Here is a 17,515-nt window from a genome sequence, read left to right as displayed (position 1 = left end):
TGCAATAGTAGCCTCACATAAAAATAGTTATTACGTTGAAATTGGAGACAATTTTAGTGTTTCACATTATCATACTGACTGTAAAAATCTTTTGAAATTAGTTGCTGTGTTCCTTCCTCCAGTGATATTACTTAGAGATTGCAGGGTAGTTAGTGCAATATGAATTTGTGTGATGTAAAGCTTCTGAAAATGTAAGGTTGCATTGTCTGACGTCATATATGAAAAAAGTAAGGTGATACAGTTCTGCAAAGAGGTAAATTTTGTGTATAAATTCAGTATTTATATACAGAAGACATACAAATTGTCACACACTAACCCAATTAACTTGCTTCACATATGATGCTAGTGTATGGTCTAGTTGAAAAGGCAGTATGATATTTCAAATAATTAATTTTCATTCTTCAAGTTTTTTAGGAAAATTTGCACTAACATGCAATTAATCACCACTACCTTCTTAGGGGCCTCAGCCAAACTAGAGTCCGGTCAGTGCTGTCAATCCTCTTTAACAATAAATGGTAAATGTGCTTCAACAACCACTATTAATAATAACAGTGTAACCCTGCAATGTTAATTTGCACCTGATTTTCCATCAACATATTTATGATTTTCCTGCGATTTACACATTACAAGAAAATGTTTGTGGAGAAAAATGACACTGACATGATGTTGGCCATCCAGTAGTGTTTACAAATATTATGTAGTTAGTGTTTACAAATATTACATGGTTGTTTGTTGTTGTGGTCTTCAGTCCTGAGACTGGTTTGATGCAGCTCTCCATGCTACTGTATCCTGTGCAAGCTTCTTCATCTACCAGTACCTACTGCAACCTACATCCTTCTGAATCTGTTTAATGTATTCATCTCTTGGTCTCCCTCTACAATTTTTACCCTCCACACATCCCTCCAATACTAAATTGGTGATCCCTTGATGCCTCAGAACATGTCCTACCAACCAATCCCTTCTTCTGGTCAAGCTGTGTCACAAACTTCTCTTCTCCCCAATCCTATTCAATACCTCCTCATTAGTTACGTGATCTACCCACCCAATCTTCAACATTCTTCTGTAGCACCACATTTTGAAAGCTTCTATTCTCTTCTTGTCCAAACTATTTATCATCCATGTTTCACTTCCATACATGGCTCCACTCCATACAAATACTTTCAGAAACGACTTCCTGCCACTTAAATCTATACTCGATGTTAACAAATTTCTCTTCTTCAGAAACGCATTCCTTGCCATTCCCAGTCTACGTTTTATATCCTCTCTACTTCGACCACCATCAGTTATTTTGCTCCCCAAATAGCAAAACTCCTTTACTACTTTAAGTGTCTCATTTTCTAATCTAATTCCCTCAGCATCACCTGACTTAACTCAACTACATTCCATTATCCTTGTTTTGCTTTTGTTGATGTTCATCTTATATCCTCCTTTCAAGACAGTATCCATTCCGTTCAACTGCTCTTCCAAATCCTTTGCTGTCTCTGACAGAATTACAATGTCGTTGGCGAACCTCAAAGTTTTTATTTCTTCTCCAAGGATTTTAATAACTACTCCGAATTTTTCTTTTGTTTCCTTCACTGCTTGCTCAATGTGCAGATTGAATAACATCGGGGAGAGACTACAACCCTGTCTCACTCCCTTCCCAACCACTGCTTCCTTTCATGTCCTCGACTCATAACTGCCATCTGGTTTCTGTACAAATTGTAAATAGCCTATCGCTTCCTGTATTTTACCCCTGCCACCTTCAGAATTTGAAAGAGAGTATTCCAGTCAACATTGTCAAAAGCTTTCTCTAAGTCTACAAATGCTAGGAATGTAGGTTTGCCCCTCCTTAATCTAGCTTCTAAAATAAGTCGTAGGGTCAGTATTGCCTCAGGAGTTCCAACATTTCTACGGGATCCAAACTGATCTTCTCCGAGGTCGGCTTCTACTTGTTTTTCCATTCGTCTGTGAAGAATTTGCATTAGTTAGTGTTTACAAATATTACGTGGTGAAGTTTCTTGACACCACAGCACTTGACTCAGCGGATTTGAACTGGTAAACGTGTAAAAGTTGGAACAATTCATGCCGTATCTCCCGCTGCTGCCAAGCTCTGCTCGGCAAAATGGCTGATGGGAGTAACTAGGTTTGTTTGAATCATGACAACAATTTCCAAACTGTTTCTACTGTGCAAATGCAGTTTCATGATTTTTCGTGGTCATCGTGACACCTTTGTCAAGCCATGGTTAGTGTGTTTTGGCGTATGGCAACTTGGAGCGCTAGTTCACACTGTCATTCACTTTGCAATGCTCAAATGTTTTTAGTTTAAACACAGTGCCGGTTACGTATTTTGTTATGTTGAGCAAAACGTATTTCGAGAATTTATTCTCGCTGTCAAGTGCAGCATTTGTGTATGTATTTTTTGTGATGTTACAGAAACAAATAATGTGAGTGATAGTTTGCGTTTGTGTGTGGTTTTCTACATAACTGATGAGGCACAGTACCTGATAATCTCAAAAAGATGACTACAGTGCAAGAGACGCAGAATAACACACATTCAGACACCATAAAAAATACTTATTTACATGTTTGCACTTGGCAATGAGAAAAAACTTTTTTGAAACACGTCATGCTAAGCATGATAAAATACATAACTAGTGTAGTATTTCATTATTTAAATATTAAACAAGTCCATGATAAGTCTTTTGATGCCTACTATGCACATATGTCATACACAAAGTACAAGGGGGGCATCCTGTGCGTTACTTTTACAGCTTAAAATGTTATTTCCCACAGTTTACGTTTTCCTGTGTTCTGCACCATTTTTTGGAAGCCCCTTGAAAAGTGAAAATGTGAGGTTTCACTGTATGTTGGAACATGAGGTATCAAAAATCCTGCGCCTTCCTTGCTGTTCATGTTAATACCAAGGGAACTACGGGGGTGGGGGGTAGAAAATGTGAAGAACGTGGACCACTAGTTAGTACTAACACACAACAAAGATGAGAAAAATAGACTACTGCAACAGAATTTGTCTTGACGTACCATATGTTGCTATAACTGTCAAAAGTTCAGACAAATTGTGATTGCATGTAGCTCAAGCAGCTTGTGGAAATAGAAAGTCTGGATCAACTCCTTGCACATAAAGCCCCATTTTGCATCAGTTGTGGGGAAACCATCAAGAGTGTTTGCTAAAGACCAAAATATGCTAGAACAGAAGGCCACCAAATAAATATCTTTTGCTGGAGCACAGAAGGGATTTATATTAGTGCAGTCATCAATGTTTTTGAAGTTGTTTGCCTTTACTGTTTATAAATTTATTGTTAAGGTCCATAGTGTTACACTAACACAAGATGGTATAGCCTGCACTCGTGAATATACCTGTAAAGCAATCACCACAGTCGCCAGTTTGGAGTACTGGAGACCTCCATCAGTCTCCCTGCCTCATGCCTGAACACACAACTTCTTTCTTTGTAAAAGAAAAGAGTATAGACAAAGGAAAACGAGCACTGAGGAAACAAAGTTGAAGAATGTCAGAGCAGACATATGCCTCTGTTGTAGAAAGGTCCAAAATTGAGCACATCATGTATACCATGCAACCAGCAAGTTCTAAAAGAGTCCTCACATACTCCATATTATCGCACAACATTTATGCCTAGGAGGCATCAATTAGAACTCTCTTCTTCATAGTGAACGTGGTGGTGCTCAATGATGTAGAGCTTGAATTTATTGTGATTGCGGTCACTACATGCTGCTGAAATAAAAACAAGAAGCAGCAGTGATGTGCAACAGATTGGCTTGTCAGGTGGTCTATACACAACCGTACTATCATGCTAATAGACCTTGCAGCAGAGTAAGACGGCTATTGAAATTTTGTAAGGATGAATGAGGAATCTTTCAGTGAATTGGTGAACCTTATTACATCTTATGTACACAGAAAAGATACTGTCATATACATGTTGAATTTCACTTTGAACAATGCTGGAAGCAATCTATAAACTTGAAAAGAGTAAGATACATTACTGTAGAGGATAGACAGCTAGCACTGTTATTGTGCAATAAATAATTACACTTTTGAAACGAACAAATAAGCAGTTGTTGTGTTATTTCCCTGCACTTAGAACACTTTTGCTGAATGTTTCCACAGCTAATTACTGAATAAGTTTTACGTGTGTAATCCGACCACCCTAAATGCATTTAAACAGATGATTCCTTTCATCAGTCTTTCCTAATGTATTCTTGTTCACTATCAGTTGTTTACACATTCGCAAATCACAAAGTCTCTGCAGGAACTGCCATGTATTGTACTGTATTACCCTTATACAATATGATATATTGTGCAGTATAATGAGCAAACATCAATATTTTTAAGGCTCTGCAGTCTCCTTCAATATATTTTCTGAACCATCAATACCACTGTCAGATTGTCAACGTTATTGCACAATGACTTTTGAGCATCCCAGGGCCCCTTTTGGTGTCTTTCTCCAACATCTTTGACTTGTCACCAGATTTGAAGGACGAAGACATGTCTAATCACTGAAATGATCACCATTATTTAGTGGAATAGGAATGGGTTGATGATCCATGTAGAGTAATTGGAGAGCGTTCTGCAGGAAAGTTCCTTATGTGTGTCTCCAGGAGATATGTTTCAAAGATACGAGCACACTTCTGGTAAGCGGCTACAATCTGCATGAAATAGACTACTTTCGTGGAGACAAGGTCAAAGGCAGGATGTCCATATTTGCTAGTGACACACATTCTTCTTAACCAGTGTCACTTCACTCTGAGCTAAAAACAATCACCATCAGTGATGGTTTGTGTGTGTGTGTGTGTGTGTGTGTGTGTGTGTGTGTGTGTTTTGGAGGGCGAGGGGGGGGGGGGGAGGGGGGGTTGCACACATCACTGAGTGTGTGTGTGTGTGTGTGTGTGTGTGTGTGTGTGTGTGTTTTGGAGGGCGAGGGGGGGGGGGAGGGGGGGGTTGCACACATCACTGAATGTAATCGAGTGCACTTTTTATATGCCAGTGCGTGATCGTAAGCAACCTCAGGCAAGTATACCCTCCATTCCCTTCGAAATCTTAATGCTCAACATCATGTTGAGTTCTGCTGATACAAGCCTAGGGAGTAGAGTTATAGGAAAACTCATCCTCACAGAAGACACCGATCCATTGAACAGAGCTTTTCAAATTTCTACAGAAAACGTCCAATGTGTCATATTAGGGGACAAAAAAAGATCTTGGGAAGAAACCCTGAATTCCATTAACCATTTCACATCAACTACACAGTCACTTCAAAGTGTAAATTGTAACTTCTCGTTATATTGTACCAATTCCGTTTTTATGTATGGTTTGTTTTGTAGCATTTGGATGGAGTAAGAGTAATAAGTTGGTAAGCTTGCCAAGTGTGCCTGTCAAATGTTTGTCGTGATGGCAATAAACTCAGGTTGTAATATAATAATAATTTCAGATGAAATTCACTAGTAATGTTTTAGGTTGTTGTTGTTGTTGTTGTTGTTGTTGTGTTCTTCAGTCCTGAGACTGGTTTGATGCAGCTCTCCATGCTGCTGTATCCTGTGCAAGCTTCTTCATCTCCCAGTACCAACTGCAACCTACATCCTTCTGAATCTGTTTAGTGTATTCATCTCTTGGTCTCCCTCTAAAATTTTTACCCTCCACACTGCATTCCAGTACTAAATTGGTGATCACTTGATGCCTCAGAACATGTCCTACCAACCAATCAATCACTTCTTCTAGTCCAGTTGTGCCACAAACTTCTCTTCTCCCCAATCCTATTCAATACCTCCCCATTAGTTATGTGATCTACCCATCTAATTTTCAGCATTCTTCTGTGGCACCACATTTCGAAAGCGTCTGTTCTCTTCTTGTCCAAACTAGTTATCGTCCATGTTTCACTTCCATACATGGCTACGCTCCATACAAATACTTTCGGAAACAACTTCCTGACACTTAAATCTATACTCGATGTTAACAAATTTCTCTTCTTCAGAAATGCTTTCCTTGTCATTGCTAATCTACATTTTATATCCTCTCTACTTCGACCATCATCAGTTATTTTGCTCCCCAAATAGCAATACTCATTTACTACTTTAAGCATCTCATTTCCTAATCTAATTCCTGCAGCATCACCCGAATTTAATTTGACTACATTCCATTATTCTCATTTTGCTTTTGTTGATGTTCATCTTATACCCTCCTTTCAAGACACTGTCCATTCTGTTCAACTGCTCTTCCAAGTCCTTTTGCTGTCTCTGACAGAATTACAATGTCATCGGCAAACCTCAAAGTTTTTATTTCTTCTCCATGGATTTTAATACCTACTCTGAATTTTTCTTATGTTTCCTTCACTGCTTGCTCAATATACAGATTGAATAACATAGGGGATAGGCTACAGTCCTGTCTCACTGCTTGCCCAACCTATGCTTCCCTTTCGTGTCCCTCAACACTCATAACTGCCATCTTGTTTCTGTACATATTGTAAATAGCCTTTCTCTCCCTGTATTTTACCCCTGCCACCGCCAGAATTTGAAAGAGAGTATTCCAGTCAACATTGTCAAAAGCTTGCTCTAAGTCTACAAATGCTGGAAACGTAGGATTGTGTTTCCTTAATCTTTCTTCTAAGATAAGTTGTAGGGTCAGTATTGCCTCACGTGTTCCAATATTTCTACGGAATCGAAACTGATCTTGAATGAGATTTTCACTCTGCAGCGGAGTGTGCGCTGATATGAAACTTCCTGGCAGATTAAAACTGTGTGCCCGACCGAGACTCGAACTCGGGACCTTTGCCTTTCGCGGGCAAGTGCTCTACCAACTGAGCTACCGAAGCACGACTCACGTCCGGTACTCACAGCTTTACTTCTGCCAGTATCCGTCTCCTACCTTCCAAACTTTACAGAAGCTCTTCTGCGAACCTTGCAGAACTAGCACTCCTGAAAGTAAGGATACTGCGGAGACATGGCTTAGCCACAGCCTGGGGGATGTTTCCAGAATGAGATTTCTGCAAGGTTCGCAGAAGAGCTTCTGTAAAGTTTGGAAGGTAGGAGACGGATACTGGCAGAAGTGAAACTGTGAGTACCGGACGTGAGTCGTGCTTCAGTAGCTCAGTTGGTATAGCACTTGCCCGCGAAAGGCAAAGGTCCTGAGTTCGAGTCTCGGTCGGGCACACAGTTTTAATCTGACAGGAAGTTTCGAAACTGATCATCCCCGAGGTCGGCCTCTACGAGTTTTTCCATTCGTCTGTAGAGAATTTGCGCTAGTATTTTGCATCCGTGACTTATTAAACTGATAGTTCGGTAATTTTCACGTCTGTCAGCACCAGAATTCTTTGGGATTGGAATTGTTATATTCTTCTTGAAGTCTGAGGGTATTTCGCCTGTAATAATAGTATTTACCACATGACATAGTTCATTCATTTATAAAGGGACATTTGTAATTGCTATAGACTTTGTTGATGTTGCCAGTGATAAAAATATAAATATGTCTGCTGATGAAATGTGATTCATGTTTCATAAACTGCTCGTTAAAGAGCACTCAATTTGAAAAATACAGCTGTGGAACTGCTTGTGTTGTTAATAAGACTTTTTTTTACACCTTTTAAAATTACAGGTCATGACTTGCATTTTCAATGATTATTTTCTTATTTTGTGGTAAAGGAAGAGTACAAATAGGTAATCTGAAATATATTTTCATGAAGTAGGTGACTGGAAGATTACACAACAGCAGAAAAGAAAACAGAGTCATACAAACTATTTCTTTTAGTTTTGAGAAAGTAGTCTTCTAATATTGACACTAATTATTTTTACCTGAACTTTGCAGTGAACTGCTGTGTGAATAGGACATGTTGGTGTTTTTCAACTATTGGAATGAGCTCTGTTGGGCAGGATGAAATAGTTATAATTCTTGAATGTCTACCAGATGAATCTTCAGTTCCAAGGGATATTTTTACACACCTGAGCACCTTGTATCAGGAGGCATCTAGAGGTAAGTCACTAAAAGTTATGAACTAAGAAACATGTTCTCTCTTAGTTATATATAATGGAAATAAGAAGCAATTTTTCTGGAAAAAGGTCTCCCATATAAATAATTCTCTGAAGTAACTAGTTTCACTGTGTCTGGGGAGTTATTTTATTTTACTTCTTGTTTAATGTCTGCTGTGAGAGTTTGAATTAGTACATTGAAAAAACCGAGCTTGCAATGTTTACTTCTTTTCAAGCTGTGAGTTCTGTTCTCTCATGTTTCATTCTTAACAGAAGTTACATTGAGTAGTTGTTAACATGAGCACAATTTTCATTTAGTCATTAGAGACTTCATGATATCAGCTTTTAATAAAACTATGCTGAAGTGCATAACATCTAATGGAAACTTTTTAAAAGATTCTGAGTAGAAAGAAAAATGAGACACTTAGAAATTTAGACCTGTGGAGACTTCACAAGACATTGTCACACTTAAAATTTCTTTGTCTTTATTGTGTTTACTGTTTAGTTATTTAAAGAAATCATTTGCACCAAAAGCTCAATATCCTGTAGGGTTGACCGTGTTGATTTCTGGTATATTGCCACATTATTTTCTTTGCCTCAGCATGTAATGATTCCTCATTCAGTGAGGTAAAAAACAATCTTTTATTTTTGATAGTTAATTATTCCACAGTGTTGTGATATAAGTCGAGCATTGCTGTGTTGTCTGTAGGGTGATCAAATAAGGAAATATTTCAGGGAGCATTCTGATTTGTGGACACAGCTAGGAGGCAGATTTAAATGTTTAAAGTAACGTTGTCTTAGATATAATAGAATGAAAATAATGGACCTAAAAAGTAAATTAAACAGATACAGTGAAGGTATGTAAATCATATGTATGTAAAGAAAGGATACAATTTACAAGAACAATACCAGCTGAAAAAAAAGCTGTGGAATTAAGTCCAGAAAAGTAAATAGAATAGCCAGTAGATAGTTTTTGTCATAGCAAGGCATGCAGAATGTCACATAATAAGACACCAGCCTTGGCTTGGCTGTGTTGGATGGCGGACGTTTTGAGCAAGAGCAATCGCGTTGTGTCATTGTACAGAAATTTTTAGAAATTAAAAATGGTGTGTCATGATTCGAGCCTAAGTGCAGATGTGCACACTATCAGGAACTTATTGCAAGTGCATAAGCCATGTCGAACATTCACAGAAAGTGCAGTATTTGTGTACTTACTAAGCAGCAGTATGAAGCAACAATAGTCGGAAACTTGTAATATGTTAATAGACCCATTGAAAATAATGTGTGGTTAACTTTAACACCTCATTCAATAGATATTGTTTTGTTTATCCACAATAGACTACCCAAAGAAGTTAATACAGCTGTTCATAGGACATCAGCTGCTGTTTTGAATGAATACAATCGGTACTGCAGATCCACTTGCAGCAATCCTGCTTAGTTACCCATATCCAAACTCATTTTTAAGTCTCTTTCCAGTATGCAGGATAAGTAGACGTTAAAAGGTAAAGAGTGTATGAGATGCAGTATGCAGTAGTCATAGTTGCTGAAGGTGCGGCATTGTCGAAATTGCTAAAAAGTGAGTCATGTCCATGAGATTGGGAAAAATCAGCCTAGTGTCCAGTGAGTGACATTCAGTGCATCAGTTTATTCAGTTAATACTCGGTAATGAACTTCCATTTGAAGAAAACTCATGTTATTGCATTGAAAGTCTCTGTAACTAAAAGTAGTACTTCAACTGCTACTATTTCAAATAACCTATCACTATGGTATGTCCTACTTTTTCTACATTGCTGCTGTTGGTGTTGCTGCTTGTCCAACAAAACTGAGCAGTTTGGAGCGCACAATGCCAGTATTGTTCTTGAAATTATGAAATTACAATTGGTAATCACTTTTGACAGATAAACAATTATTTGGTTAGTTGTTCCCACAGACTGCGTGAAGGTTCCTTAACGTAGAAAACATGTTATGAGTGCCCCTCTACTGAAAAGGAAGTGCTGACTGGAGTAGGAGCTGGAGGAGGAGAGAAAAAACTCAATCCCAACCAGCTGAGATCCAGATAACATTGGACAGGCATACATGGAATGACAAAATCATTGGCAGCCTTGTGGTATCCAAAATAGGAATTGTAGACATCCCAAATGAACTCATATGTAAATGGTTAACATCAATAAACATTTAAAACAAGATCAGTAGTTACATTGTCACTCACCATTTAAATGTCCACTTGGCCTATAACTATGTATGAAATCTAAGTGGAAAGAGTGATTGAATCTTGGCTGAATTATATTTAAGTTAATCATATTTGTAGTCCAGTTTGCCATGAAAGAGCCACTGAAACAGATTGTTACAATAAATCTAATAATTCTTGCGAACTTAGAGTATACTCTGATTTATATCAGACAAAGTGGCACATTTTTTTTCAGAAGATGCACATGCATTTTAGAGAAGTATGGTCCAAATGCACATCTTGCCGTTGCAACAAGTGCCAAACATTACTAGTCAATTCACCATGTCTTATCGATCTGCCTGACTGTGTAATTAGTTAATATCAGTAGGTTTGCAACTATATTCACATCTCTGATACTGATACTGATACTGTATGTTGATCAATTTTGTCTTAAAATGCCCGTAGCACCTAGTTATTCCTTAAACTGACTCATAAGATAACTCTGCTAAGGCCATAACAATTGAAAATATTGCAAACTATTCTGCCATTACTGAATGGGATGATATCATCATCACTGCTTCTGAAAACATCATTTATCCTAGCAGGTTCTTGTTTAACAGGATTAGCATGCATTAATTACATTACTGCCGTAAATAAATCTCATCATAGTGTAAAACATCATTAAGTTTTTCGCAGCCCAATATGCAGTTGTTGTCATTGGTCGCTAAGACCACCAGCAGTATTAGCGCACACAACTAATCAGTCATGAGCACAATTACGACCAACAACTGCTCGGAAGTCAACACATCTGGAATAAACCCAATTTAAACTGAAGGTCAGTGACACAGTAAATATGACTTCAAGCCCCCTGAGTAAACCCCATTCAGACCTTGAAAATCTATTATCACAATGTCCAATCCTTAAGCAACAAAACTGATGACTTAAGCATTTTGCTGATCAGTGAACTCAGTGATACCTCAGTAGTATGCCTAGCACAGCAGTGGCTCTGCACTTATGTAGGTAAGTTAATCTCCCTACCAAATTTCAAATTGTGTGAACACTAATCCAGATCAAAGGATGGACATGGTGGGGTTGCCATCTTCATAAAATGACATGTTGAATATAGCCCACTTCCTACCCCAAGGGAAATAGGAACAGACGACAGAAACAGGGAGACATTGATTAACATTGCAAAAACTTATAATCTGCATGGCCTTGTAAAACGAGCCCACTAGAATAACACCCACATCCAAGACAGCTCTAGATCAAACTTTGCAAATAGAAATAAACTTAACCCAACATTAGAAGTATACAATGCAGGATTCAACGACCACCAAGTTGTCATTCTAAAGGTTGATGTTAGCAAAGATACCTCAAACTTAGTTCCACCTAAACCTTTATGAAGGTTTTTCACTCAAGATAACTTGAACAAGCTAAATGCCCTTCTTAGTAAAGAAAAGTGGACAGAGATGTACACAGCCAATGATGTCAACATGAAATTCAACATATTTCTTGACACAATGATCCACCACTCTGAAGAGATTTTCCACAAAAACCAGTAAGAATAAATAATAATAAGAGAAACAAGACTTGGATTACACCAGCTGTAAAAATCTCTTGCAAATATAAAAGACTACTCCACATGTTATGTAAAAAAAGTAGTGACTCCCACCATCTAACAGAATACTGTAAAAACTACACATGTATCGTAAGAAGAGTTATAAGACAGGCAAAACGCATGTAAAATGATGAGTACATTGTCAAATCCAGCAATAAAGTAAAAGCAATGTGGAATATTATAAAAAGGGAAAGATGGGAAAGCAAAACTACACACACGTACATAGAAATCAAACTCAACAATGAATCTATATCTAATCCCGAAGTTGTGGTGAACTCTAAACAAATTCCCTACAAGCATAGCTGAAAAATTAGTAACAAATAATCGTAACACAAACTACCAACCAGCAAACCAAAAATATCACACATGTTCAGAGTCAATTTTCATTACCAAAGTCACTGTAAATGTTGTTGCAAATGCCCTCAGAGAGTTAACAAATTCATATTCAGCTGGAATTGATGGTATCTCAGCAGCAGTCATCAAAAATTGTGTACACACAATTACTGAACCATTAACTCACCTCTGTGATTGTTCTTTCCAAGCAGGTACTTTCCCTGAAGCTCTGAAACTTTCTAAAGTAATTCCTGTCTTCAAAAAAGGTGTTAATAAAGATATGAATAACTACAGGCTTGTCTCAATCTGATCCTGCTTTTCTAAAGTTTTTGAACAAATAATGTACAAAAAACTGATGGACTTCATTGGGGGGGGGGGGGGGGGGGGGGAATAGATTTCCTAAGTTTAGCTCAACATGGTTTCAGAAGCAACAAATCTACAGAAACTGCAGTATATGATAGCATAAATACACTATTAGATCTGTTAGACAAAAAACAACTAAGTGGAGATAAGGTTGAAACCCTGAATCCCACATGTTGAATGAGGAATCTCTTTCACTTTAGTTACTGTATGATACACAAAAATATTTTGAATCTATTTCCATGTCAGTGAATAGGTACTATAGCCTAATAAAATAGTTAATGTCATCTTATCAAAATCTTACTAGACACTGAGATCCAGGCATCAAATTAATTTTATTATTATTATTATTATTATTTTCAAATGAAGCTATACTATTTTTAACTTTCAGAGTAGTAGATCGAATCGAGTTCTGCTCCTCTTTTCTTCATAAGTTAGTACATCGTCAAGTAATTCTTCAATAATAACCTACAACTGTTATGAGTTAAAAATGCGGCTCCCTGAATAATTCTATAATCAGTGTAAACTAAATGAATTTCAGTATATATCCCAGTATGTCCAATATATGAAATAATTGTACTGCTGTGTGTGTGTGTGTGTGTGTGTGTGTGTGTGTGTGTGTGTGTGTGTGTGTGTGTGTGTGCACTCAGTTCACTCGGCGCTGCGATTTAGTTGAGAAGAGGCAAAGCATGACTCACAGGACCTGACTAAATGCCCCCAGTCAGCTACTGTCCAGTATCTGTGTTATTTGGCCCATGGGAGACATGCAGTTTTGTGTGGTGCTGTGAAGAATGCCCTTTGCATGGTATCCAGCTACAAATGTTCATCACTTGCAGTTGCCTTCACAATGTTTACTCAGAAATTGCTTGAAATGGACCTGTGTTCACTGACACCAGCAATTCTTGTTGAGTTTGAAACCATTTGTCACAGACAGGACTTGACATTCACCTTTGCTGTGTGTCAGAATATTTTTATGACCACTGTTGTTGCACTCTCTGTGTTACATGGTTGCAAGTGATACACCATTACTTGTAGACACATTGGACACTTCACATCCACATTTCATCTCATTTTACTACACTGATACGTTGCAACTGACTGACCCGTATGTACCATTTCACTGCCATGACCTCTGTCTGTGGGAGTGGGTCACCATTCCTACCCCGTATACAGCCCTTAATGAGGTTTTCTGTATCTTTATGTTAAAGGAAAGCTGATTGGCCTGAGAATCTTGACACATTTATTGAAAAAGTTGTACTTTCTTTTATGTAGGAGATAGAAATATCAACCATTTTTGCTCTGTGTAGGTGAAGATTCTAAAATTACTATTTTAAGCCCTGTTCTTGAGTCAGTACCCTTTCAGTGGCAAACAAGAGTAACTCATTATGTTGTAAACATTTCATTTCTTGCAGGTAGAATGGTGAGTGAATTGGGCCATTCTGTTTTACAAGGATCAGTCTTCCTGGGCTCATCAGAATATGGTGGTTTTATTTATATTAGACCATCCTTCCAGTGCTTACATAAACTGATTCTTCCACCTGCTCCCTTTTTGATAGGAATCCTCATTCACAGGTGAGTAATTTTTGTATATTTTATTTTACAATTTCTCTCAAATTTAATGCTGTCTCCCCCCCCCCCCCCCCCCCTTTCAGAACACACATTTGCCTGTGGTGAAAAGTTGATAATATTGCTGAGATATAAGGTTATGTATTGGTAGAATAAATATAAAGAAGATTAATGAGCGGACAGCTCTGTGCTGTGGAAGGGAGGCATGAAAAGAATAGATGAACAGAAATTATATCTAAAGTTTATTTAAGCAGAGCTAACGTACAGATATGATGAGAACTTAATTCTAGCTATTTAAGACCGAATGTTATCTGTCAGCAAGCCATGTTAGAAAGCTTCTGAACAGTTATGAACAGTTAAAAACTGTGCTGTACTCAAATCAAGACTCTTCAGGCTGTACTAGAATTTGTGAATGACATTGATGCTCATCTAACTGGAAATGCTCCTTAATAATATTAATAAATAATTCAACTGAAGGCTGTAGAAAAGAACATTTTTGAGTATCAGGAGATTTCAGCTTAATAACATGGTAAATTGGGATATTAGAATACAGTAACGTGTGAACTGAGAAGCAGTGATATGAATGAATCAAAGTGTAGCATTGATGTGAAAAGACAAGAGAAGCAAATAGTCATTCCTATAAATGGAAGTGGTTTTTCATATAACAACATAAGAAATTACTGTCAAGAATCCATACTAAAAGAGGACATTAAGTTGAGAATGTGGGTCTCACGGGGAGGACGCCAAAGATAAGGCCCTGCAGTCTCACTATCCTCTGTGTCCGGGGTGGCTCAGAATGGGAGTGCATCTGCCATGTAAGCAGGAGATCCTGGGTTCGAGTCCCAGTTGGGACACCATTTTTAACTGTCCCCGTCGATATTTATCAACACCTGTAAGCAGCTAAAGGTCTGGATTTCATTGTAATTTCATTCTTTGAGAGCTGCAAGATCACCAATGGTATCTGTTCTTTCGGCCATGTCCGAAAGAACAGATCCCATCTTCATATTCGTATATATTCTCACTGTGTCCCCAGCTAACAACTGTTCTGTCTTCTGCATAGTTAAGCACTTACTGTACACTGTCGGTAGATAATGAAGACATGATATAAACAATAAGAGTTCCAGAACTGACCCTTGCGGCATGCCACACTTCACCATGGCGAGACTAAAGTTGTATTCTTTAATAATGTTAATGTACCCCCCATGAACCATGGACCTTGCCGTTGGTGGGGAGGCTTGCGTGCCTCAACGATACAGATAGCCGTACCGTAGGTGCAACCACAACGGAGGGGTATCTGTTGAGAGGACAGACTAAGGTATGGTTCCTGAAGAGGGGCAGCAGCCTTTTCAGTAGTTGCAGGGGCAACAGTCTGGATGATTGACTGATCTGGCCTTGTAACACTAACCAAAACGGCCTTGCTGTGCTGGTACTGCGAACAGCTGAAAGCAAGGGGAAACTACGGCCGTAATTTTTCCCGAGGGCATGCAGCTTTACTGTATGGTTAAATGATGATGGCGTCCTCTTGAGTAAATAGTCCCCCATTAGGATCTCCGGGCGGGGACTACTCAAGAGGATGTTGTTATCAGGAGAAAGAAAACTGGCGTTCTATGGATCGAAGCGTGGAATGTCCGATCCCTTAATCGGGCAGGTAGGTTAGAAAATTTAAAAAGGGAAATGGATAAGTTAAAGTTAGATATAGTGGGAATTAGTGAAGTTCGGTGGCAGGAAGAACAAGACTTCTGGTCAGGTGAATACAGGGTTATAAATACAAAATCAAATAGGGGTAATGCAGGAGTAGGTTTAATAATGAATAAAAAAAAAAAAAGGAGTGCAGGTAAGCTACTACAAACAGCATAGTGAACATATTATTGTGGCCAAGATAGACACGAAGCCCATGCCTACTATAGAGTACAAGTTTATATCCCAATTAGCTCTGCAGGTGACGGAGAAATTGAAGAAATGTATGATGAGATGAAAGAAATTACTCAGGTAGTGAAGGGAGACAAAAATTTAATAGTCATGGGTGACTGGAATTCGAGCGTAGGAAAAGGGAGAGAAGGAAACATAGTAGGTGAATATGGATTGGGGCTAAGAAATGAAAGAGGAAGCCGTCTGTTAGAATTTTGCACAGAGCATAACTTAATTATTCTCTTTCTCTTCCTCTAACCTATCTACCTCTTCTATATCTCTTTCACCCCATTCTATCGTCTTATGTCTCTGCTCGATGAGAATAACTCACCAGCTGCAAGAACATAACGAGAAAATTCCCAACTAACAATAGGACTGACATTCACAAAAGAAAAGTATATGCATAGTCATTACTATTATTATTATTATTATTATTATTATTATTATTATTATTATTGATTGTTATAATAATTTTTTTGATTGTTATAATTATCATTGTACTACTGTTATAATCTCTATTTTTTTTCCTTAACATCAATACTGTATAATATGTTATATGTCCTTAATGTTCTCTAGAAACTGTAACTCGTTCAATCTGAGTATGCCTGGTTAGGTGTAAGAGAGGGCCTGAAGGCCCTAATCTTGCCAGGTAAAATAAATGCATAAATAAATAAATAATCATAGCTAACACTTGGTTCACGAATCATGAACAAAGGTTGTATACATGGAAGAATCCTGGATATACTAAAAGGTATCAAATAGATTATATAATGGTAAGACAGAGATTTAGGAACCAGGTTTCAAATTGTAAGACATTTCCAGGGACAGATGTGGACCCTGACCATAGTCTATTGGTTATGAACTGTAGAAACTGCAAGAAGGTGGGAATTTAAGGAGATGGGACCTGGATAAACTGACTAAACCAGAGGTTGTACAGAAAATGAAGTAGGCAAAAAGGAATACAAACATCTCAAAAATGGGATCAACAGGAAGTGCAAAATGGCTAAGCAGGCATGGCTAGAGGACAAATGTAAGGATGTAGAGTCTTATCTCGCTAGGGGTAAGATAGATACTACCTACAAGAAAATTAAAGAGACCTTTGGAGAAAAGAGAGCAACTTGTATGAATATCAAGAGCTCAGATGGAAACCCAGTTCTAAGCAAAGAAGGAAAGCAGAAAGGCGGAGGGAGTATATAGAGGGTCTATACAAGGGCAATGTACTTGACGACAATATTATGGAAATGGTAGAGGATGTAGATGAAGATGAAATGGGATATATGATACTGCGTAATGAGTTTGACAGAGCACTGAAATACCCGAGTCGAAACAAGGCCCTGGGAGTAGACAACATTAGAACTATCGACGGCCTTGGGAGAGCCAGTTCTGACAAAACTCTACCATCTGGTGAGCAAGATGTATGAGACAGGCAAAATACCCTCAGACTTCAAGAAGAATATAATAATTCCAATCCCAAAGAAAGCAGGTGTTGACAGATGTGAAAATGACCGAACTATCAGTTTAATAAGTCACAGCTGCAAAATACTAATGCGAATTCTTTACAGACGAATGGAAAAACCTGTAGAAGCCGACCTCAG

The 17,515-nt window shown here is 38.1% G+C and overlaps 1 protein-coding gene across 1 annotated transcript in view; it reads left to right on the top strand.

The window, feature by feature from the left end:
* LOC126298656 (zinc finger FYVE domain-containing protein 9) overlaps positions 1-17,515 on the top strand; it is a 390,138-nt gene that overhangs the window by 247,207 nt on the left and 125,416 nt on the right. The window contains exons 10-11 of the mRNA XM_049990071.1: positions 7,808-7,972; positions 13,859-14,018. Coding sequence (XP_049846028.1) covers positions 7,808-7,972; positions 13,859-14,018 — 325 coding nt within the window. The remainder of the gene's footprint in view (positions 1-7,807; positions 7,973-13,858; positions 14,019-17,515) is intronic.

Source organism: Schistocerca gregaria, chromosome X (genome assembly GCF_023897955.1).
Source record: "Schistocerca gregaria isolate iqSchGreg1 chromosome X, iqSchGreg1.2, whole genome shotgun sequence".
NCBI lineage: Eukaryota > Metazoa > Arthropoda > Insecta > Orthoptera > Acrididae > Schistocerca > Schistocerca gregaria.
The sequence above is the reverse complement of the archived record's forward strand: the minus strand, read 5'-3'. Positions and strand labels throughout refer to the sequence as shown.